At 40.7% G+C, this 25,022-nt stretch overlaps 2 protein-coding genes across 4 annotated transcripts in view; one reads left to right on the top strand and one right to left on the bottom strand.

The window, feature by feature from the left end:
* Positions 1-20,379, top strand: part of kcnab1a (potassium voltage-gated channel, shaker-related subfamily, beta member 1 a) — a 98,591-nt gene extending 78,212 nt beyond the window's left edge. For all 3 annotated transcript variants that reach the window (XM_041046875.1, XM_041046877.1, XM_041046876.1), the window contains exons 4-14: positions 4,858-4,937; positions 5,422-5,466; positions 7,135-7,179; positions 8,171-8,214; positions 8,359-8,445; positions 11,620-11,705; positions 14,077-14,197; positions 14,586-14,680; positions 16,545-16,665; positions 17,223-17,311; positions 17,504-20,379. In XM_041046875.1, coding sequence (XP_040902809.1) covers positions 4,858-4,937; positions 5,422-5,466; positions 7,135-7,179; positions 8,171-8,214; positions 8,359-8,445; positions 11,620-11,705; positions 14,077-14,197; positions 14,586-14,680; positions 16,545-16,665; positions 17,223-17,311; positions 17,504-17,593 — 903 coding nt within the window. In that variant the 3' untranslated portion in view covers positions 17,594-20,379. The remainder of the gene's footprint in view (positions 1-4,857; positions 4,938-5,421; positions 5,467-7,134; positions 7,180-8,170; positions 8,215-8,358; positions 8,446-11,619; positions 11,706-14,076; positions 14,198-14,585; positions 14,681-16,544; positions 16,666-17,222; positions 17,312-17,503) is intronic.
* A 1,159-nt stretch (positions 20,380-21,538) lies between these two features.
* Positions 21,539-23,806, bottom strand: ssr3 (signal sequence receptor, gamma). The gene is made up of 5 exons (XM_041046268.1): positions 23,566-23,806; positions 23,074-23,200; positions 22,738-22,836; positions 22,247-22,378; positions 21,539-21,848 (listed from the first exon to the last, which is right to left on the bottom strand). Exons 1-5 carry the CDS (start codon positions 23,696-23,698, stop codon positions 21,782-21,784), a joined length of 558 nt encoding a protein of 185 aa, XP_040902202.1. The 5' UTR covers positions 23,699-23,806; the 3' UTR covers positions 21,539-21,781.
* Positions 23,807-25,022: the final 1,216 nt, after the last annotated feature.

Here is a 25,022-nt window from a genome sequence, read left to right as displayed (position 1 = left end):
CATCTGTCACGCTGTTTTTTTTCCGACTCTGTGGTGTCACAGTTAACATCATTCATCAGACCATCACAGTTGGCTGGCTGACAAAGTTCTAATACCTACAGGCTCACTTTGCCTGCAGCTTTTTTTGTTGCTTTCTCGGGTTTATTCATGATATAATGAGAAGAGATGGATGTTTTTGGTTTTTTTTACATTAAAAAAAAATGTCACAACCCTTGCAGAAACTTTAGGTCTGATGATTCAGATTGTTTGGACTGACTCAAGTTTTATGCTACATAGGAGAGAAAAAGGGCATACTGAGGCTCAACATGCGTACTTGTACATGTGTGTACATGTGCGCACTTATGTCGCCTTTACACTTATGTCCATGAACTCTAACATGCTCTGATGTTGCTGCTGGGGTCTTGGCCATGGTCATCAAACACACACAGTCACACACAGTTAGAGTGACACTTATGGAGAAGAGTACAGTGCTCACCCCTGGCAACACAGGAACAGTAAGCTTATGTAACAGTATTACTTTTCTTACCTTAGGGTTTAGTGCCATCAACTCACATCACTCAAAGCTTAGCACCCATCTTCTCTCCATTATTCTGGATGCCCCCAGTTCAATGTCACTGGTATCACTCGGCCACGCTTCTCTGCTTTAGCGCATCTGAGATTCATATGGGAAATACTGGTCAGTGCTGATGTGGCTCGCAGAAAATCTGTTTCAAATATTGTTTTGTTGACTCATTTATGAAGAAAATGTTTAGGCTCTCACCAGAGACACACAGAGACACACAGTCTTACCACTGACAATAACTAGAAAAAGAAGCCGGCGCTACAGACAGAGTGTCTCACTGGACACGTAACGTTAAACGATTCCACAACAGCCATCGCTGCCGGGTTAAAAAGTCCTCTGCTGTCCTGAATGCCTCTTGTTCAATGTCATTGTTATCGAATGCACCCTAAATATACTACATGTCCTCAGCAGAGTTCAGTGTCCCTGTCCTCATTAAGAAATTCACAACAACTCTGACACACAAACACAGTTACCATATTAAATCTGTGTGAGGCAGCACAACTACACACACAGCTGTGAACGTAGGCTCCAGCATTTCTAATAAGGAATGTTTTATAAAGAGGTTAATCATTTTAACCACTGGCTCTATTAATAATAGCCAGGAGGATATGATGCATTAAGAAATGCTAAATATATGTTTTACAAAGCCATTATTAACAGCACATAAGCCTTAGGGGCTTATGTGTTAGTATGTTTTATCAAAGTTCTGTAAAGTTTGTTTCACTGAGCAGCAACAGATTCCCAGACAGAATTTACAGGAGTGACAGTGGGATGCAGGTTAACATTGCTTACTCATTCAAAAAGGCCAAAAGTGGATGTATAAATCATATGGCGAATTTAAAGAAAAGTGTCTCTCGTCGATGTCAGCTTTGATGTAGCGAGCGTGGTGGGGAAGAGGCAGCGCAGTCATAAAAAAAATCATCTCAAGGTTGTGTGGGCAGCATGTGGGAGGTTACTGCAGCCTTGATTCTGGGGATGTGTGTGAGAGAGAGAGAGACAATGTTTTTTTGTTTTTGTTTTTTTTTTTCTCATTATGTCTGTTTCCATGTATGGCAATCCAGTTCACCTGCACCCTTTGTGCCCTGAAACAAAACAAAACCAAAAAAAAAAAAAGCAAAGAAAGCAGCCTGAAGCTTAAACACCCAGGCAACTATCCAGTGACTCAGTGTTTTTCTGTAGGTAAGGGTAGAGGTGTTTGTGTATGTTTGTGTTTTATAGACAGATTATTTCTGCTGTCTGTGCTCCTCTTTCAGAAACTATCCCACAATTTAAAGACGTCAGTCACACTCAGTTCATCCAAAATGGTCAGAAGTCAGAAGCAGCAATGTTTCATCGCCAACACAAACTTTCTGACCTTGTGAATGTCATTATCAGCTCCCTTTGACAGTGACTGACCGTTTAGTATCTTATGAGACTCATCTTGAATGAGCAACCACCAAAGTTTGATCAGTCACCGGGCACTAACGGACACTATTGCCCACTCCGCTCTCTATCTGCGACTGTCTCATCTCATCGCTGTCTCTTCTTCTGTCTTCCTAACGCTGTCTTCAGCATCTTTCTCACCTTACCTGCACAAAGTTTACTACCCACTGTGTTGTGTTTTTTTTTTCTCTCACTACTTTCCATTTTACCTCTTCCATCCAGCGCTTCCTCTCTAACTTTTTCTCTATCTTCCATCTTTTCTCTTACCTCTGCAAAAAAAATCTCTTTGCTCCCTCGCTTTAGTGAAAATCACCCTCCAGTGCCCCCAACAGATGTGACAGAGATTGTTTCCCATCTGCACTCAGCAGAGACCAGTTAGAGAAAGAACAGGCCATTCACTTTCTCTTGGCATTCCTCTTTCCCAAATCTTTCTGTCCTTAACTGACCCCCTGCTTTGTTTTTTAACCTCTCCATTATCCTGCTATATCTTTTCATTCTGCTCTGTTTGCCTTAATGGCAGTCTGGGACTCAGAGACTGAATCAGCCACTTTGAATTGTGGACACTGTTCTCTCTGTCCTTTACTTTCAAACATAACTTCTGATCCACTTGTCTCCGGCAATGAATTTCAATCCTGCTTCCTGCCACGCAGAACCTTTGCCGTAACGTTTTTATCTTGCGGTAACGGAGAGAAAATAAAACAGGCTTTGATTTTCTCCTTGCTGGCATACAGGCCAAAGGTCACTCTCATCGCCCCCAGCTGGTTCTGAATGCAGCAGTGAGGTTCCTTACAGGGCAATAAGTCTTTTGTCACTACATTACAAAATAACTCCCGTGAGCGTTTTGCTGATCTGATGCACTTAACTGTAAGACAAAGACACACCAGCAATACTTTCTAGGGGCAAAAACATCAGTAGATCACTTTCTAACACTCATTCCTAGTGAATTGGAATCCTTTATTTCTTGTACTTGGTATCTTTGTGTTATTATTTATTCTGTCTTCATTTTTATTTCTTTTATTATATAATTTTTCTTCGCCTTTTTTAAAATTACATTGATCTAAATTGTTGTTATATCCAGTTTTCTCAACTTGCTTTATTCCTTAAAGTGTTGTACTTTACTTGTGTCCATCAAAGCACTGTCTTTAAAGTTACTGATTAAATCAAGTTTATTATTATTGTGTCATTATATCACATAGTCTTGGACTGCTGCCAAAGTTTGTGCTGGTCGCAGAGAAAAGGTTGAAGAAGGTTGGGGCAGATTTCTCAGAGGAAAGATTATCTAATTCTTTTAGGAAAAAAAAAAAAAAAAAAGAAACACCTCTGCTGTCTGCCACCACTGAGACTGCAACACACACACCTACATACTGCGCATGCACTGCCAGACCTATACACGAAGACAGCCAAACAGATTTCATGCACACATGTAAACACAAATACACAAGCACCATGTGGGCACACACACACACATCTGTCCCCACAAAACTCCACAGGGAAATGATGGCAAATTCACTTAAAGTCCCCATGTAATAAAACTCACCACGGGGAAATTGGATCTCGGTCTGATGATTTATGGTCACCATGTCTGCAAAAATATGGAGGAATATCTGCACATATGCCACAGACACACAAACACACACTTATATAAAGCATGAGCCCTCACTCTGTTAACTAAAGAAGAATGAGCTGATGCTAGCGAACATCATGGAGTCAAATGATTTTTCACAGATAATTACACTGTGACCCCACTTGCTCAGTAAATCTCTACGTCAACAGACTCACAGTAAAACCCGCACAAGCTCTGTTTGAGCATTTCAAGTAGACAACTCGAGTGCACTGCTGCAGAATGTTCAAGCATTACATACTGAGCTTGCTGCAGTGTATACAGCAACACATCCTTTGCAATAGAGCACTGTTTAAGCCTTTTTAAAATAGTATTAATAATACATGTTATTTATCAAAAGCTTTTTAAGACACTCAAAGTACTCAACATCACTTTGTGCTCTGCTCACTCTCTGGCTCTGGCGTTCCTGCTGCAGTGCTGCTCATATAGCGTTTCATAAACTGCGTCTCCAGCTTCACCCGGTGGGCTCTAAAGCTCCTCCAGGGCAGAGGTTATTATCACTGTCACTCTCCAGTCCCCGTTGTGCTGACTTTGGTGTATCCTTGTGGGGAGTGACACGGTCAGAGCCCAGTGGCCAAATATCAGCTCTGTACATGTTCTGCCTTTCATGTCATTATCTACCCCACATGAGCTGGCTGACTGAAACGGTGCTATGTGCAGAATAGTTCAGTGAACAGGACAGTGCATCACATAAATTATGAGTGTGCTGGAGAAAGTTTCCATAAAAACAAACAAACAAAAACAACAGGTTCATGTTGCAAAAAGAAAAACTAGATGCTGAACCTCAAACATATAACAGACTTTAACAACTTTTAAACCAGTGATGATCCTATAATCATGTTCTTGTTGTGCTGTGAGTTTGTACCTCTGTTTTAGTGTGGTCTGTCGTGTCTGTTGTCCTGAATTAGGCCACTGTCTTGCTTGTCTTCGATATTAGCCGAACTATACTCTAGACTACCAAAAGTGCTCTTGCTGATGCGTGTCAGCACTAATATTTTAATAAAATATGAAAATTCGAAGCTGAGTTGCTCTGATGGAGTGCCCCTATTTTCTATTTTGATAGCAGGTTTGGTAAACACATTAATATTTATATTGAGGATATGGAAATGCCAGGATGTTACAGCTCTCCAATGACTGTTTTCTTTGGCAAGTGCCTAAAAAAAAAGAGAGATTTCCTGCTTAAATGAAAAAGAAATGAATAAAAATTCTGACCTTTCTGCATCCTCTCTTTGTGTGTGTGACTTCTTGCCAGGTTGCAGAACAGCTAATGACCATTGCGTATGAGAGTGGAGTCAACCTGTTCGACACAGCTGAGGTCTACGCAGGCGGCAGGTGGGTGTCATACGACCCTCTCGGTTTGTGTGCAGTTCAGTTGAGCTCATAACAACCTATTCATGTTTTACTCTGATCAGGTGCAGACGTCTGGCTCCACTGTGGCTCCAAAATTTTTTTATTTTTTTTTGTTTTAAACATTATTCATTTTTAGCCTGAAGGTTTTATAGATTCAGAGTATAATTAGTTCCATAAACCACCAGCTGGTCTGGACTGTCATGCACTCTATGACTACACATAATTATGATTGCATTTGCTAGGAAAAGGGTAAAAAAAAAATTGCAAAATCCCTCCAACATATGCAGGAATCACAAAAAAATTATTAAAAGGCTGATGAAAAATGTTGGCCATCTTTGCAATGCACTAATGCTCAAGGGCTTGTTTAGTTTAATGACAGTCAATTGCAGGGTTGATGTCTTAGAGGAAATGTTTATGAATTCAAACTGCAGTTTAATAACACCACCTCATTTGTGTTGCCTTGCAGGGCCGAAATCATTCTAGGAAACATTATCAAGAAGAAGTGCTGGAGGTAATGGTGACATTAATGTTTGTGATTGCTTCATGGCTGCTGTGTGAGAGAGAAAGACGGAGAAGGGCGATGTGTGCACAACATGTCGCAAGAAGCAGCGAAAGAAGTGTGTGTGAGCCTGTATGAAAGGAAGACAAAGGGTTGGTGTGAGTCAGGTTTTTTTTTTTGTTTCCTTTGGTGTGTGCAAACGCATATGTTAGTGTTGGACGTGTGTGTAAGAGACAATGTTTGATGTTAAAGTGAAAAACATTAGGTGATGCTGTGGAGTATGATCTGTGCTTTGTCAGGGTTTTATTTATGTTCCCTTAAATCAGACAACATCCCTAATTTGCACATATTTGTGTATTTCTGCACCCCCCCCCCCCCCCCCACACACACACGCACCATAGCACAAACACATTGCATCACAGTACAGCAGCATGGAATAGTTACTGCATAAAAAGTCTGCCTACAGGCAGTTTCATTTTCCTCAAATTCCCTTTAAGGAGTTATTTAAACATGCTCAGTTTTTCTATTATTGATCAACTCCCAAACTGGGAGGAAAGAGCTACAGTAACATCAAAGGAAATCCAAATGTAAATGGTGTCTACAGTGTGTGTGTGTGTGTGTGTGTGTGTGTGCGTGTGCGTGTGCGTGTGCGTGTGCGTGTGTGCGTGTGCGTGTGTGTGATTGTGCACTTGTTTCTATGTGATCTCAGGGTGGGGTAGAAATTGTTTTCTTTTATTCTCTGATATGTTTCTTAAAAATCCTGGTTATAGGACTTATATGAAATATTGGACCAGAAGTTGTACATGTTGTCCATCATTTTATGTTATTACTCACGTTTAACATTTCACAACATTAAAGTTGTGAAATGAAAGAAAATAACCTTAAACGTAATCTGAAATGAACTAAAAGCAATAGAAAGTAACTGACTGAGCCTGTCTCTGTGACAGTACTCTAATGTGGGAACAGTCGGCTGCTGCTCTCCTCTCGCTGTGTCGGCTAGTTGTTCCATCGTTATGCAGCTTAGTGTCATGTACTGAACTGACTACATTACACCAGTAGGCGGTTTGATGCTGCTGCAGTAAAGACACACTGAACCTGACATCTCAGTCTGTGAGTGTCGTCACGAGTTAACAGAGTGGATTTATAAGAGGAAGAGAGAACAGACAGTACTGAGGGATGATGATCCGTGTTTTACTACGAGTTCGGATCTTGTGGGAAATGGGCAACATAACGCACAACTCTCAGCTCTGAATAAACAGCAGGAAGGCTTGTTTTGAATAATCGCATGTGACTCAACTCTGCAGACGTTCGTCACTGCTGGACGCATCTTCAGCAGATAATAAGCAGCTCTGAAAACAGTCACCTGATGAAAATAATCTGTTGTGTTTATTATGTGGAGAGATTGAGTTTAATGGTTTAACACAGCACCAGACGTGCAATGACCAAAAATCCCATAAGCAACATGCAGGCAGTAACACTTGTTGTACTGTATGAGAAACAGATGCTTTAACTAAATGCAGAACTTAGCAAGGGGGAGCAGGAGCTAATGACGTACATGATGTGGCCTGATGTGGGAGCAAGAAAAGCTGTGATGCATTTTCAGAGCCCCTGTATGTTTTGATAGGAGAATATCACTCAGTGTTTTTCTGTCTTTCTGTTTCCTACTCTGCACTTTCACAGGCGATCCAGCTTGGTCATTACAACTAAACTCTACTGGGGAGGAAAGTAAGTAAAAAAAAAAAAAAAAAAAAAAGTTTCTTACCTGAAAGCAGATTGCGAATAGTTAGTTAAGTCTTATTTATTCAGGAAATCTTACTGAGATCATTATGTCTTTTACAAGAGAGGTTTGAGAACAAATTAAATATGTACATCACATAAAGACAATTCAGTCACACTAAAGCAGTCAAATATATTTAGATTAATTACACAAATAGATTATGTCTTTATAGCTCTTGTTACATTCAGCATTTACTATCTCTAGGCATATTTCAAAGACCGTAAAGGTTTAGCCTCCCAACACCAAACTTTTTTTCTTTATTTTTTTCTGCAGTTGTTGTGGCCGTTTTTTGTTTTTTTTTTCTCTGTTAACAGCCTGAGCAACATCATGTCACAAGCCGAATAAGCAATTCCCCTGCAGAGTTTGGAGAGAGAGAAGGAGAGGGGATAAAGAAATATGTTTTAAAGCGCGCGCGCACACACACACGCACACACACACACACACACACACACACAATCACACAAGCTGTCAGGCTCCTCTGCCGAGACCATCCAACTGGGTCTGGTGATAAGGATGAAGTTATTCACTTTCTCCTTCCTGAGCTTTCCTTCACTCCTGTGAGGGAGTTTCAGTCCTGCATCTCGCTCCTCTGGAGTTTGAATGCATAATGAGGCCCAACAGCTGAAAGCGCATTGACCCATTTATACAAAACAGCCTAATGTGCACATTTGATCTCATGTATTTTGTGACCCATGTATTTGGTGCCTAAAAGTGATTTGAAAAATTACTCGTTCTATTTTCAAGTAATCAGTTAGGTGCCAGAAAGTTCAGATAATGTTGAAGTCAGTCGCTGCTACCAGAGCGTTGTCTGAGCATTTTGTGAACGTGTGCATTTTTTCATTTTCATTTTTGAGGATCCAAGTAGTGAAGTTGTACACTCAGTGACAAACACAGATTTACAGTGTAGCTCATCACTGGCTTGTGTTTTGTCCCCATCAGAGCAGAGACGGAGAGAGGACTGTCAAGAAAACACATTATTGAAGGTAAGACATGCAAACACACTGACACACACAAAGAGAAAAAAACAGCCACTTTAGACTTGTTGTTTCTCACTTATGCAGTTTTTCACAGTGTAAATTCAGTCACTTTCTACCGTCTAAACCTTTGCATCTCTCTGTGTCTCACAGGTCTGAAAGGTTCTCTACAAAGGATGCAGCTGGAGTATGTGGATGTAGTTTTTGCCAACCGCCCAGACAGCAATACTCCCATGGAGGGTGAGTCAGCCAATCAACATTCAGCTTTACACCTAAGTGACCAATCAAAAGCAAGAAGGTTAGCGATGCTTCTTAACTAGAGCTAAATGCCACATTATTTTTCATCCTGAGGTCACAGTGTCAGAGTTTTAGGTCCAGGTGTTTTGTTTAGGGACTCTGTCTTTTGTTGTTTTGCAGCAGAATAAGATTAAACTGTTATTGAGTGAACTTTGACCTGAGCTGTGATAAGCACCACCATTTGCTGAATATTTCTAAAGTGAGGCACAGTGTCCTCAATTATCTGACATCCAAATGAACTGTGTAGACATCATTCTGCATGTGTTGCAGATATCACCAAAAAATAAAACGAGAGCATGCAGAAAAAAGCATTTTAAAAAAAGAAGAAAAAAACCCTATCAGGATTGATTTGGGTTTTTTGTTAGGAGACTAGGAAGAGGGGTTGTTAATATGAAATTCACTGGCCAGAGGGCAACTGTGTACTTGCAAGACAAATTAGAAACAGAAAACAACAAAATAATAACTCCATAGGATGTCTAGGCCGGTAACACAATGTTTGAATTTTTCATCATCAGTGTCTGTGCAGTGGTTTGTTTTTTGTTTTTTCCTGTACATATTTCAGGAAAACTAGTGATGTTAGAGCTCTTTATATCCCTCCGGAGTCCAGATTTATTCCTGTAAAACTCCAGTTATACTTCATTATCAAGAAGTTGCTTATTGATGTGCATATTAGCACTGTATGGATTCCCCATTGGTCACAATTAATTGTGTTTCATTGCAGTTTTCAGGTATAGCCAATTAGCTGTGGGTTTTCTGTCAATACCTTATTAACTAGTGTTCACAACTAATCAATGAGGAGACTGTATGTGAATTAGACTCTGGCTTCTTCTCTTGCTTTGCTCTGTGATGTTACTCTTCTTCACAGTTGGGCTTTTGAATGTATTTAATTGAGCTTTAACAAAGCTGTTACTGTAATTACTCTTAAATTTTGCTCCTGATTAATATGCCAGTCACAAGTTCACCGTTATGACTTTTGTTTGCATATGATGATGTTGAGTTTATTTAAAGATTAAAGGATAATGCCAGGTATTATTTAAGTCTAACAAACCTAATGAAGGAAGCTCTGCTTTCATAGCTTTTTGTATATGTGTAGGATATGATATTGCACACACACAAAGACCTTATTTTACACTTTTCCCATCGCTCACCACCTTTATAGATTTCTGCAGCCCTGCAGACTCAGCTTACTTTTTCCAAGCTGTTCATTTCCTCTTTAAGTCCTTCGACTGGTTTGATCTTTTGCACTTCCTTCCTCAAACTTGTTTTACACTCCTTCTTCTTCTCTTTCTTATTATATTGGCCGGAAATTGAGGCACGTAGCATTTAAATGTGAGTGTTGCCAAAGACACGGCGGGCTGGGTGGCAGGAGGGCAGGACGGGGGATGGAGAAGAGGACGGGAGAAACAAGAGAAAGGAGAGAGACAGAATTGCTTACTGGTCTTAATACTGTGTTATTTCCTTTGGCAGGATGGTATTTGGTAAGACATCTGTGTTTCAGGTTGTTAATTATCACTTACCAAATTGAAGGGAAAATGAAAACCTACAGTCTTTTCAGGTCTTCTTGATTATATATATCTATGTGCTTATCTACTCCCTGACTTTTCCTCCATCTACTTGGACTTCTTCTTTGTAAACCTTGTTCCTCTTTGCCAGTGTTTTCTTCAACCCTCTTATCCCACATAGTCTGTTGTCTTGCCAAGAAACAGTTATGCAGGCTGAAACACAAAGGTCCTGCTACAGTGAACGATTGCAGTATAATTGGAGTGAGCACGGGGCGATGATGAATAACCTTAATGACAGTCCTAATCTGAATTTTTGTTGGTCCTGACTGCCGTTGGCTCACACAGTCAGCAGTGTTGGAGCTAATTGCATCATTAAAAATTCAGCGGCTTGAATGTGATCAGAGGGGCTTTAGTGTGTGAGCTTGTTAGTTTGTCCCTGGAGTCGTTTGGGATGGGTGATGAGCCGTCAGCAGGTAAGAGAGATTCGAGGAGACATGTGACCTCAGATTTTTTGTTCTTCTTTTCTCATCAGTTCATTACAACACTGGAATAAAATGAAAAAGTTCTTTCAAGGCCACCATTTATGTATGATCGGATTTTGCTTTTTAGTTTTCATAGTCTTTTTCTGTTTTCTTGCTGTTTTTGACTCCTCTTAGGTCAACAAACCCATTCACTAACAGCTGCTTTCTCACTGTTTCTGTCTCTGTAATTTTTCTTTGTTTCGCTGTTTGTTTGTCTGGCTTTCATCTATTTCTCTCTCTCTTTGAATTGTCTTTTCATGTGGCTTAGCTATTGATGATTCTGAGTATGTTGTCTGCCTCCGGACAAGTCATGTCAGGCTTGTGCCCGATGTTCTTCATGCTTGTCTTTTGTGCAGAAAAAAAAAAATCAAAGAAACAAACAAAAAACAGTTTCTCAGTCAGTTTCTTTTTCAGTCTCTATGCTGTTTTCCTCTTCTTATGTGAATTACATGTTTAAGTGTGGATTCACTTCATGTTTATGATGAATGCCAAATAAACTATGGTCAGGCCTTGTAATTTGGTCTGTGTGGGTTTGATACTATCCTTCAGTGACATTTTGCAGATAGTTGCACACAGCTAATGTCCAGGTGTGCAATTGATTGTACTTTTGGACAACTATTTTGGACAATGGTTTCTCTTATGTCCACTCTTCACTCTTTAAGCCTTAATTGATGCTGAAACTCGACTGAGTGACTTATGGCTTTAATCTATATGCTAAATCTGCATGAATCCAAGTGGTAAGTGCTTTAAAACAAGAGGGAAACATACAGGAAAATCCTTTGTGCTTTACAAACAGAAACATTGTTGCTCAGTCTCTTTGGAGTCTCATTAGCACACTCAGCTGATTTGTTAAATGAATTTTGAATGTTTTTAAGCTTGATGCAGCAGGGATGGATGTGTTTTGTTTGTTCTGGGGCACAGAGCTGAACATGGAGTACTGGTGAGAGGAGCATTTCAGAATAAATCTTTCTGTTTCATAATACTTTGTGTGTTACCAGCACAGTTTACAGAGGAAACAAACAAACAATGAATCAGTTGTTCAGTGTTGATCCAACTGGCTGATGTGATGTGGCCTTGTGTTTATGTGTCTCCAGAGATTGTTCGGGCCATGACCTATGTGATCAATCAAGGCATGGCAATGTACTGGGGGACGTCTCGGTGGACGGCCATGGAGATCATGGTAAGCACCACAGAGCCACAGAGTCAGTGTAATCTTTGCATAAGAGATGTTATTTATCCATATCATCAGTGAGGATCACTGCAATAAGAAAATAATCAAAACATTCAGAAAACTTTAATATAATTTTTCTAATGACTAATAAAGGTAGGTCTTGGACCCTGATGAGGACTGAAAAGTCTCCTCCTGTTTAGATTTTACATCCCACTGACTAGAATAACAGGACAGCCACTTTGCTTTCATTTGTCCTTAAATGACTGTTGATCCAGTGATTTATAGAATAAACTGACAAGAAACCATAGATACACTAATTAAGAAAAGCAGGTCCGATTTCTACACCTTAACCAGCTTTAGGATCCACTTTTAGCAGTGTTTGAGCTTTGTACCATCTCAGACACATTGCTCATGCACTGTCACGTGATTGAAAGAGAGCAGTGAGTGTAGTAAATTAAGAAATGGTAGAGATATGGAAAAAATGACTGTTTGAGAAAGTTTGAGGAAAACTAGGTTTTTCCAGGAAGTGTTCCCACGGAGGCATGTCACGGCCGAACAAGGACCTGAACCCAAATGCACGACTCAACAGGCAAAGTACAAAATAAAGAGTATATTTATTTGTCAAAAGTACCAACAGAAAATCACTCACACGAGGCAAAAACAGTCTTCAATCTTTAAGAAACAAAAATTCACTCTCACGAGGCAAAAACAATCTTCAATCTTTAAGAAACAAAAATTCACTCTCACGAGGCAAAAAACAGTCTACAATCTTTAAGAAACAAAAAATCACTCTTGCGAGGAAAAGGCTAAGCAACTGGGTAACAGACAAAGAAAAGTAACAACTCAATCCAAGGGAAAACAAGAACAAAAGATCCTACTAAAGAAATCAAGGCAATACAAAACCTGACTTGACATAACATGGAATGGACGCTGGTTCTCTTTCAAAACGACAAGACGAACTGGCACAGGACAAAGGGAGACGCGGACAATATATACACACTAGGTAATGGGGAACAGGTGGAAACAATCAGGGCGGGGAAAACAATCAGACGAGCCGGAACACAAGAGGAAGGGCAAGCTACCTGAAACACAAAGGGAGAACAGATTACAAAATAAAAGCGGAAATCACGAGACAACAGACAGAAAACAAGAACATAACTTAACAGAGTTTTCTGGATGTGACAAGGCACAGCAGTTTCCTCCGGCTTTGTTTCCTCTTCCTGTCAGAAACAATCCACCTCGCGATTGAACTCTCACTGCAGTGATGAATACTTACAGGGGGGTACGAAGCCACAGCAGAAAGTTATGAAATCAACACATACCTAAAGTGACATTCCAGGACCTAACACCCATTCTCTCCTCTCTCATCTCTCTCTCTCTCTCTGGTCTCTTTATCACCCCCCTCACCCCCACTTCCTCGAAGCACAGTGCGATGTGTTGACATCCCCTCTCTGTGATCATGGTGAAAGGGAGTAGATATCTTTGTAGAACACAAGCCCAGATGAAAGCTATGTAATTTAGATAGCATCAATAATGAAGGGGTGGTGGTGGTGGTGGTGTGTGAGGGGTAGGGTGGTGGTGGCGGGGGGGGGGTGGATGGATAAACATGCCTTTTCAGTGTACGTGACAAGGCAGCAGTACAGTATTCACACACACACACACACACTTGCATGCATGGCTACACACACACATGTAGTACATGAATACACAGGCTGGAGGCGCATGTCATGGGTTGCAGCACAGAAGGGCAACTTGTAATTTGTTAGTTGAGTGATGGCACCGACGTTACACTTGCGTTATGCTACATAGATCCCCCCACCCCCCTGCTGCTCTCTCATCCTCACATTTGTTCCACAGCAGGAAGCACACAAAAATAATAAAGTGGTTTAAGAAGCAACGAGCGTAGCACAATTATGTATGTATGTGTGTGTGTGTGTTTGGGGGGGGGGGATGTACCCTCTGGTATTTGTTCTTGAAGGACACATGTAAATCCAGATAAGAAGGTGTATGAAGAAATTTAAATGTGATGCCTCTGAGAGTCGTGACATAGAATATTGATTTGGTGACTTTCTGGGAGCTGTGCGTTTGAATTTATGCCACGCTCCCACAATCTGATTAACACCCTCCCTCTCTCATCTCTTCCCCTGAGTTTATCCCATCACTATCTATCTCCCAACCTTTTCTCTTGCCTTCCATCATTGTCTTTTATTCTTTCTTTTCTTATATTTGTCTTTTTTTAATCTATTTTTCTCTTTTTTTCTCACAAAAAAGTACACTGTGTTACAGTTTATGCTACATAGAAAGTAAGGAACGAGTGACGATGCTACAGTGAAGTCCAGTTTCACCACCTTTTTTCTCCCCCCTCTCTTTTTATCACTAGGAGGCGTATTCGGTGGCAAGACAGTTTAATCTGATCCCTCCTGTCTGTGAGCAGGCTGAGTATCATCTCTTCCAGAGGGAGAAGGTGGAAGTGCAACTGCCTGAACTTTACCACAAGATAGGCAAGTGTGTGTGTGTGTGTGTGTGTGTGTGTGTGTGTGTGTGTATTGTGGCAGAATAGTCCACTACAGCATTGCTGGATCAGTGAATGTCAGTTTTATGTCCACTCGTCCAAAAAAAAAGAGAAAAAGTTAGCACAAACATGCTATGATCAGAAAATTCTCACACTCAGTTTGTTATAACTGAGTAAGAAAGTAAAGAAGTAAACAGATAAATAATCTCTATCATCCTGTTACTCATTTCCACGGAGTTTCAATAAATCTTTTTCCATCTTCTCATACATTTTCACTTTTCCTGGCACCTTTCTCGCACATTTTTTCACACCTCTGCCTTCGATGCATCTTCCTAAAACATCTCCTGTTTAACTCCTTGCGGTTCCCATGGTGACAGGAGTTGGGGCGATGACGTGGTCACCTCTGGCGTGTGGCATCATCACAGGAAAATATGAAAATGGCATTCCTGAGTCCTCCAGGGCCTCCATGAAGGTAGGCAAGCTCACTTCACCTTTATTTGGTGAATGTACAAAATCTGAGGGTGACCTGGAGTGAAGTCAATGATCCATAACAGATTTTACTTGTTAAATCCACTTTAATTAGTGCAGACATCATGACACAAATGAGACCTGAGGCATAAAGCATCGTGAGACAATCACAGACAAGACAGGTTTCCATAACCATGGTGTTTCCAACCTGGGGTGGAAGATATATCTGAGAGATCACAACATTACTGCAAAGATTTCTTTCTCACCAAGTCATTCTCGCTTTGAACTTGAGTCCTTGAAGTTGTATGTGCCTAAAACAAGTGAAGTAATCTGCCAAAACAGTGAGAATATTTCTACTTTGTTTCAATAGAGTTTTTAAAAGTTTTTTTTGTTCTAGATTAGCAACCTGCCTTTTTCTCTGTTGTTCCAAAACTCATTTTTTAGACATTTGTGAAAGAATTTGATTTCTATTGGAAATCTGTACAGCTGTAATTTTCACTTGAGATTTTTAACAATGATGAGCAAAGATATATGGAAGAAAAGCACAAAATTAGTTTTGATTTTTCTTTTTCAATTTTTGTCCTTTTTTTCTTAACAGACACTAGACACTTTTGCCATTCCAGGCCTCTAAATATCCTTATAACTCCCGTCCACTTTGAGGCCGGGATCAGCCTGGATGTATGGAAGGATGTGCAAACACACAGGGTTTAGGGCTTCAGCAGCTCCAACACTGTGGGTTTTATAACCTCAGCAGTGGTCCGCCATCCAAAAAACACAGAATTAACAACAGATTATTGTGCAGAGAAACATACAACAGTCAGCTGACAGTCCAGCACGTCACTTATGGAAGAAGACCCACTAAACCTTGACATATGTTGGGGCTGGGAGTCAACAGCAGACACAGTGAGCTTGATGTGAGACACTGAAGAAAGCTAAAAACCACAGCCTGGTCTGATGTGATTATAGATAACACTACACTTCCATGCAAAAACATGGTCTGTGGAATGAGATGGAAAAATATCCAGCAGATATCTACTCTGAGCCAGCGTAACTGTGAAAAACTCAACTGTGACAAACACATGGGCCAGTGTCCCTGAGGAAGACTTTCAACACCTTTTTGATTAAATGCCATGACAAGAGTCCAACACAGCATTAGGCAGATGCTTAGTGCACTCAGTGAAGTTACACTGGCCACAATTTAGAGTCTTGTTTTTATTATTCTGTTGTTTTTATTACACTGTTCTTTACTGCATTGTACTCAATTTTGAGCAACAGAAAGAGGAACACCTTCCAGCACCTTTAAACTTCACAAATTAACATGCTAACATACGTACATGTTGTTTGTTTAATCTGCACAAAAACAGAAAAGTAAAAATGACAAGCTGAGGTTTTATGTAACAGACTCAAAATGTTGAAAAGTTTAAAACCCAGCTTTCAGGGTCATACTATCCATCCCAACCCCTATGCCCATGTCCCTGATAGGTGTAGAAGAAACAGTCATCAATACAAGTTGTCTTCGTTGAAGTAAATAATTAAATGAAGTCATGACGGTAGCACCTTAGCTGATTCTCTGTTTGCGCAGTTGGACATTTTACATTATGCAATGTGCCTGGAGTATCAGCACTTACAGCCTCCACCTCTTGACTTCTCCTTGACTTTTTTCTCTTCAGTTACTTCACTTCTCTTCCCGATCTTGGACCCTAATTATATACTTACATACTTTGTCCTATTTTATCTGTCCATATTTTTAATGTTTCTCTCTCTCTCTCTCTCTCTCTCTCTCTCTCTCTCTCTCTCTCTCTCTCTCTCTCTCTCTCTCTCTCTCTCTCATATTGTCTTTCCCTGATCTCCCAACCACACACCTCTAGTCGTATCAGTGGCTAAAGGAGAAAATAGTAAGTGAAGATGGAAGGAAGCAGCAGGCCAAGCTGAAAGAGCTGAACCACATCACTGAAAAGCTAGGCTGCACTCTGCCTCAACTGGCTGTGGGTAAGACTTTTCTGCCCACCTGCACTTTCTTTTAACAAATACTGTGGAAGCAGCCTTGAGCGGGGCTTTGAAAGCGTAACTGCTCAGGACTGTCAGACAGAAACCTTTTTAATACAAGACCAAATTCATGTCACCCTTAAAACAATGTCTGTATTTGCTTATTGTTTGTCTCTTGGGTTTGATTTCCCTTCTAGCTTCCCACTGACACATGAGCGCACAAGACTTTTCAAATGTATTAGTGCTTTCAACTGCGTTACTATGCGTTGATAAAATAATTGAAGTGCGGTGAAGGAAGAAATATGTGCATTCAAAAATATGCATTATAAAAACATCAGTGCTGCACTGCAGTAAAAAAAAGTGGCTGGTGGTAATGTAATGTTACAGTTTGTCCTTTAACACTGTGATTTTGGATAAATTGTTATGTGTTATCCAGAAACTCCAAGTACAGGACAAGACTAAAAGCTCAGTTTTGTTTGAGATCTGTTTTAAGACAATAACAAGCAGCAGTGCGCCATCAAGTGGACATTGTGTGAACATCAATATCTCTTTCTCTTCAGCGTGGTGTTTAAGAAATGAAGGAGTGAGCTCAGTCCTTCTGGGAACATCCAACCCTGAACAGCTCACAGAAAACCTCGGGGCCATACAGGTGGGAACAGGCATAAACACATATCACACACTGCTGTTTTTACCTGTGTTTCCTCATCTTCATCCTCCACTATCCTCCAGTTCTATTGATTTGTGGATCGAAAACATGCTCATCTCATGCCCATCTCCCTGTACATCTCATTTCTTTCTTGCTTCCAGGCACGTGTAACTTTGCTTCCTCTCTTTTGCCCAGGTCCTTCCTAAGATGACCTCTCATGTGGTGTCTGAGATCGATCACATCCTGAGCAACAGGCCGTACAGTAAGAAGGACTACCGCTCTTAGACCAGACTGGTGGACTACCGAGAGGTCAGCTGAACCTACCTACTTAACCATACTGCTACCATGGACCCACCATTCAATGTTAAAAGTCCATGGTTCTCTCCTTGGGCCCCACTCAGCTCCAGCTCCAGCCCACCTCAGCCTGGAACAGACAGCTTTGCTAAGCCCAGCATCGCATCTCTGTTTGAGACTTGTCCTACTCAGATCAGGTCTACCAGGTTCATCTCAGGTGCAGTCCAGCTCAGCCAAGAAACGCTTAACAAACTCAGCTTTTTGCAGCCTCAAATGCAACTTGATCCATTTGATTGAATTGAAACTTTGTGCTACCCCGACCAAGGTGTTACCCTGATTGGTACCGGCCCATTCAGATATAACTATGCAGAGCTTAGCCTATCCCATGTTAGCGTTGTTAGATCCAGTGCCATGCTGACATCATTTAGAGTACTCCATCCTGGTTTAACCTCATTCCAGCTGCCTCGTTTAGAAATTTAATGAGTTTAATTGATATTTCATCTTAAAGTAGATGGCAAGGTACGCAACTACAGCTCCTCATTTTTTAGAGATATCCAGCTTTACACTTCACTTACAGTTGTAGATAAACACAGGAAGTAACTACTGTACAGGAGTATTTAAAGTAAAAGTGCCTTGCTCAAGGGCATCTTGATAGTAGTTGGTGAGTGAGACAGCTCCATTACTTATTCACTTTTCCCACTCACATACTCCCAGCTCAGCAGATGACTCAGACCCTCGAGTCTCAAGCCTTCCCCTCCAGTGTCCAGACTTCCACCCACAAGTAATTTAATTTGAGCACAAAATTCATATTGAGCACATGTTTTATTTATGAGAATTACTGTACCATAGCTGAATACATCAGTGCAAGCACCTCAGACTTATAAAATTAGAGGTACCTCAGGAAAGTGGACATGAAGACGCTTCAGTTGCATGAACAGCCCCCTGTCAGTTAGGTTGGTCAGTGCTTTCATTAAATTGCTATGCAGTGCAGCAAACAAAACAACCATCATGGGATAAAATGTCTTGTTTTCCCCGTGAAATGCGACGTTTGGCAATGACGAAGTGAGCTGCTCCTGAAAAAAGAGCTTTATGAATGAGGCCTCAACAAAGTGGTTCCCTGTTAGCTTGAATTAGCTGCTTTCAACTACCTACCAAATGTATCCAGTCCTGTATTCAGTTTAGTACAGAATAGTGTTCAGTAGATATTATAAGCAACAAATCCTGAGCGTATTAACCAATAGATGCATGTTTCCCCAGCTATAGTGTGCCTCTCTTTCCCTTTTCTACAAAGCACATAATTAAACAACAAAAAGGAGTCTGATCAAAAAATACTGCAATCTTGTCTGCTGTCCGTGAGCCCCTGTGAAGCAGAGGATTAAGGGACGTCATGTGTCAGTGGGATTGGGACACCATAAAGGGGAGAGAATGAAGCATGTTGCCTCCATGTGGTCTCCTTGAGGAACTGCTCCTCTGCTTCGCTGGAACATAGAAGGGGGAAATTAACGCTTTGCAAAAAGAAAAAAAAAAAGCGAACTACTTCTCTCTCGGTTTGCATTTATTATGGACTCATCCTCTTTCTTGCCTGTGAACTGAACCTGCATAGCTGGTTGCCTCAATGAACCTTGCACACATGAACTTCAGCATATAATAAATCTATGAAATCTATGTAATAAAAGGATGAGCAACATCCTGGTGGTCATGGTTACAATAACTACAAAAACTGCTTGTTAATGGCACAATGTGGCATATAGGCAAGGTGTTTGGGATGTGGCAAAGATTACAGTATTTATTCTAGAATAGTTAACAAATATGAAATTTATTTTGACATTTTGAGATATTGTTTTTGTTTGAAGATGTTACATGTACATAAAATGTTAAGGCATACCTTGTAACATAAGCAAAACCATGAAGAAGCCTCTCTTGCATATGAGAACTTCACTGTACTGTATGGCTAAGATATAAATAAGATGTATATAGAGTTATTTTGTCTCTCCTCTGCAGTGTCACTGCATCAGTTGCAGTGTTTGAATCTGCTCTTCATCCCATCCCTGTCCTCCAGCCTGATTTTACACTGTCGCAGAATCCACTTCTGTCTCCTGATGGATACTTCATAGAGCTTTTTTTGAGGAACAAGATTTAATTTGTTTTAATTTTGCAAAGTGTAGTCAGATTATGGAATCTGTATTAATAATGGCACATATTTAAAGTGTGGGCTTCTGTTTTGAGACATAAGTAATGAGCTTAAGCATTGTCTAATGACCTGACCTTGAGTCATTGTCTCTGACCAGGTGGCTCAGCTCTCACAGTTCATGGCTGTCGCCTCCGTGCATTGTTGTTCTCGTTCTTTTTCATCTGGAAAACAAGCCATCGCAGGGATCAGCAGAAATGTTGGCCAGGTTCCAGTTGAATCACTGTCTTGTCCTCTGTGCACAGTTGTTGACTTGCAGCTCAAACACCCTCTAGATTTTAATCAAAGGAAATTTCAGTAGATCACAACTACCTGTGCTTTTGCCAAAAACTCTGTTACGCATATTGGAACAAAACATTAATAAGCAGCAATTGGCTCATGGTTTATTTAAAGTCTGGCCTTGGACAATGAATCGGCTTCCTTATGGCTTTTTCCCTCGGCTTGGTGGTAAATACAAATGAGGGTGACCTGACCAGCACTTAGTCATCATTGTAATGTAAATGACTAGCCATTTAGTAACAAAAAAAAAAAACATCCAGTAAATGATTTTTGTCTTACAAGACATATGTCTTACACCCGTTTGACTCTACTAACTTCAAAATAGGCAACTACAGTAGCCTATATACTAAAACAGTTATTGGTAAACAATTTAATTTCCTTTGCTGTTACTCTGTAAGATGTGTGATATCACATGCAGTAGTGGTACTTTTTTTTTTGTGCAAGTCAACAAGGTTCTCATCAGTTCGAGTCAGTGAGGTTGTTGTGAGGACCATGGCCTGTTGTTGTGTGTCGAGACTTTTCCACCTGACAGAGTGCCTTGACTTGAGTCCCGCTACAGGCGAAACATTCAGGGATGTCTTTCATTGTGAGTTGTTACATGGTGTTTGGATGCTGTCCTACAGAAAAACAAATCTGAGAATAGTGCAGTTTTACTACAGATTCTTGTTATCAGATTGTCCAGTCTACAGTGTATGTTATCTATTACTTCACTAGGACAAAAACAAAGCAACAAGACTCTCACAGCACAGTCTGTGTAGAGGTAACTTTTTAGGAAACTGACTCAGAATGAAGAGTACACTTCCTGCAATTGTTATCCTTGTCTGTGTTGAGCCCTGGCCTACAGCTTGTCACGGTATATGTTCTGTTGTTCTAGCTTGGCCTTCATTTAGTCTCTTTCCCTCATATAATCTTTCTGGAATAATATCTTCTCCTTCAAACAGCCATTTTCTTCATGAAGCATCGGTTTATCTTCAGAAAGGGCACTGAGTCTTTACCGGCTTCAGCTTCAGTCTGCATCAGTTTCACAATGGGGAACAGGTCATTAAAAATCCTGCAATTTGTCACATAAGTTTTAACCCAAGACTTTGTTCTTATCTACATCCAACCTATGTCATCTATTCTACATATCAATGTTGTCTACGACATGTACATTCGTGGATGGAAAAGACTTGAGTGACGTTGAGTTTGATTTTTTTTTTTTTTTGGTTGAAAAGTGACATGCAAACCATCAAGTGTTTTATTTCCTCTCCTGAACAATGGTTCGACTGTAAATAATCTATATGAAAGTGTGATTATAAATAAATGCATTGCCAATGGAAACATCAGCTTCTCTACCGGTTTAGTTAAACCTGATTGAGTTTAACGACACAATTCAAGCTTGTTCTTAAAAATACAAAACTCACTTAATATCTTACTCTAAAAGGGCCCTGGAGCGAACCGAATAACACACACACACACACACACAGAAGACAAGTATACCTGGTTGCTTTATTTGTTACAAAAAACAGAAGACAGACCTGGAGAAACCCTCCAGACATTTGATCATGAATTTCATGAAGTTGAAATGCGATATTCCAGTCCCCCCTCAAACCCTGTTCCTAAACTGAGTGAAAAACAATATACTGTATACCCTTTTTAAACCCACTCCCCCTCCCACCCCCCCCCCCCCCCCCCCCCCCACTTCCTCACACTTTTTTTCCCCCCTTTCTCCTTTACTTGGAGCCGGTTGACAGCAGAGCGATGAGTCCTGAGGAGGCACTGATGGACAGAATGTAGTTGCTGGAAAAAAAGTGAGTTAAGGTAAAAATAGAAATGAAGACTGGATGCTGGATGACAACTTGTTTATCTGCATCATGCATGAAAATAATCAGAATATCTCTCTGCCTTCCTGGATGTGAACAATGTCCCCCCTGTACATAACCTGAGATCTGTTAGAACGACTGTGCAGTGTAAAGTTTGTTATGTCAGTGTAAAGTTTGTGTTATGTCGCACAATTCTTCTCCAGCTTAATTAAGCAAATGTTTTTGACGTTTCGATGCCTTCATCACCATCGGATCTTGCTTGCTGAGGAAAAGCATGGTGTGCTGTAAAAAGAGTTGTGTGATGCGTTTTAATTGTGATAACCTCGTCAATCCCACGTGTTATCAGTGCTGAGTGACATGTGACAGAAAGGATACACGGTGGGGTTGAAGTTCTTGAGCAAGAAGAAGGAGGCGATGATGACCAGAACCAGGAAGAGAGTGTTGTTGTAGAAGATGGAGAAGGTGGTAGCCTCGTAGTCAGCAACCTCGTTCTTCTTCCACAGGATCCTGATGAATGCAACAAAGAAAACAGCATGTTAATCCTTTTCATCGCCATGGACAGTTATCAGACAGAATATGTCTTGGGACGCTGGTCCACAGAAACAAATGGCAGACAAATTCTGGAGTGATCCGAGTGGGAGTTGAATAACTAACCCGAGCAGTGTCTGTGTTATGCTGGACCAGCTAATTACTCCAAGACATCAACATAACCATCAGCTTTAACCAATGCACGGCTGTGTGACTGCTGTCTGAGGCCGGACATCCGCACCACATTTAAGCTTTATGCTCATGCACTGTATGAGTGACACACAAACCTCCTACACAAAACATTCAGGTATGACTTTACAAAATGATGCGCGTGTCACCTCTCGTCTTTCTCCTTGCGAGACATCTTGCGGTTGTCTGCCTCAGACAACTTCCTGGTTACCTCCTTGGAAACAGCATCCTCACGTTTCTGGGCAACTCTTTAGGACCAAAAGAAAACAGCAAGAAGTCTGTGAGAAATATTATTCTGATACTTGGAAGCAAAGCTGTAATTTGTTACCTGACACTGACTAATAAGGAAAAAGATGTACATAGTGATTTATGTAGGTGATTTATGAAAAGCTGTAAAACAGCGTAAGTGCAAATCTAACCTCTTATAAACAACCAGCAGTAAAATCTGCAGAAAAGACACATGCAGAGTGTGTTTTCCAACTTACTTGTGTTTGAGAACAAACTTGACGTTCTTGTAGGCAAAGGCCACCAGGTAGGTGCTGACCAGAGTCATGACAGCGTACAAAACTGCAGACTGGACGAGGTCCATATGCCAGATCCTCCAAAAGAGCCCTGGAAAAATAAGAATCAATTAGTTGTACTATACTATCGTTTCACATTAAATCAAGTCAGTGACTGTGCAGTATATCTAATTCCTCCTTCTCAAATAACCCAGATCTAAACATAATAAACTGAAAATTTGGGAGTTCATTGATTTGTCCCAACTTACTACCCAAGCTACTGTTAGCATATTAAAGCTTTTTCTTGTTTATGTAATTTTTTACTATGCTTTCTTGTGTCTCTGAAATACTGCGTGATATTATATCATTGTAGAAACTCGGACAACTTCATATTTCGTCTAGTTTTCCCTGTTTTCCTTCCTCCAATGAATCAGTGTTAGCTAAGCTAGCTAGCAGCAGCCAGCCTCCGGTACTCACAGATGGGGATGGCAGAAACGATGAGTGCGTTTCCGTAAAACAGAGCCGTGGACTTGGCTGAGAGGTTTCTGCTGAAGTCCTGGAGGAGAAGGTCTTCCTCCGACTGCTGCTTGTTGCTGCCTTTGGGAGCCATGACTGCGGACTGACCGGCCTGAGTGCTGCTCAGCTCTGGGCACAAGGAGACTGACACGTCGGTGTACGAGGAAAAGAGGGACGCGTCAGCATAAACCGGGAAGTACGCCGGCCCCTTCTTCTTCTTTGGTTAGACGGTAAAACAGACGTCTCAGGTCATTGCTGCCCTCCTCAGGAAGACAGAGGCACTGCAGCTGTGACAATGAGATAAAATACCGTCCATATTTCTTCACTTTTCTCTTGGTTTCATTTGCCCACTTTTTGAGTTATGCCTCTATGTGTAAAATATGCAAAATGATCACAAAGAGACATAAAAAAGTTATGACTATTATTCAGTTCTCAGTTTGGGCACACTCTCAGTGTTTTCAACCAAGCTCAAGCTGGAAAAAAATGCTTTTTAACTGTTAACAACCAAAGATTGAAACAAACTGGAATTCTAACTAAAAATTAAATTTTCCTTTAGACTATTAAGCAGATTATTACAATTTGAAGATAAACATGTGAAACACCAAATGGCTTGTTCCTCTTTTCTGTAGCATCCTTGTTTCTTCATGAGTAATGCTCACTGTCCCACCACATCCCATCCCATTACAGTCACATCAGCATGGTAATTTTTTGCCCAATGATCTGAAGAATAAGCGTTAAAAGTTCTACTTGAGCAACTGCAGCTAAGTACAGAGTTCAACTACAGGATTCACATTTTGCCCACTAGAGGTCGACAGCTACATGTCAATAGAGGTCAGTTTAGGTATACAGCTGACGCACATTTCCTCAGGGACTGGCAGTGAGTGCAACAGTGGATCTGTAGGTCTTACATCACCAGGATTACAAACAATCAAGAGAAGTAAGATCATGGCCTCAAAGAACCTATGGTCCTCATAGTGCAAGAGAAAAGTGTTTTAGGATTTTTAACAAGCAATTTCACTGTGAAGGGAGGTGGATCATTGGATCAGTAGATAAAAGGAGTAAGTGAAACAATATCTCCCTTCATGACACAACAACAAATAAGATCTCAATTCTCATGAAAAGGTAAGTAAATAACATTTCTTTCTATAAGAACTCCTGCTTTCAGTTTTCACCAGCAAAGTTCACACGTACATTCAAGATCCTAGTTAAAAGTTCCTCTACACAAACAAATCCCTATCTGACAAACATGCTCACAGTGCATGACATGAGAGTGTGACCATACAGCTACGGACGTATAACCCATTGGCAGAGGAAGAGCATCTGCGAAAGTCCCTTCGCTTCCTTACCTCGTCATCCAAGCGCGTCACATGCCTGCCACTGGAGACATTTTGGAAATAACCAGACAGATATTCGGCCTG

The sequence above is a fragment of the Toxotes jaculatrix genome, chromosome 9 (genome assembly GCF_017976425.1).
Source record: "Toxotes jaculatrix isolate fToxJac2 chromosome 9, fToxJac2.pri, whole genome shotgun sequence".
Classification (NCBI taxonomy): Eukaryota; Metazoa; Chordata; class Actinopteri; family Toxotidae; genus Toxotes; species Toxotes jaculatrix.
Note: the sequence above shows the minus strand (reverse complement) of the source record. Positions and strands in the feature narration are given on the sequence as shown.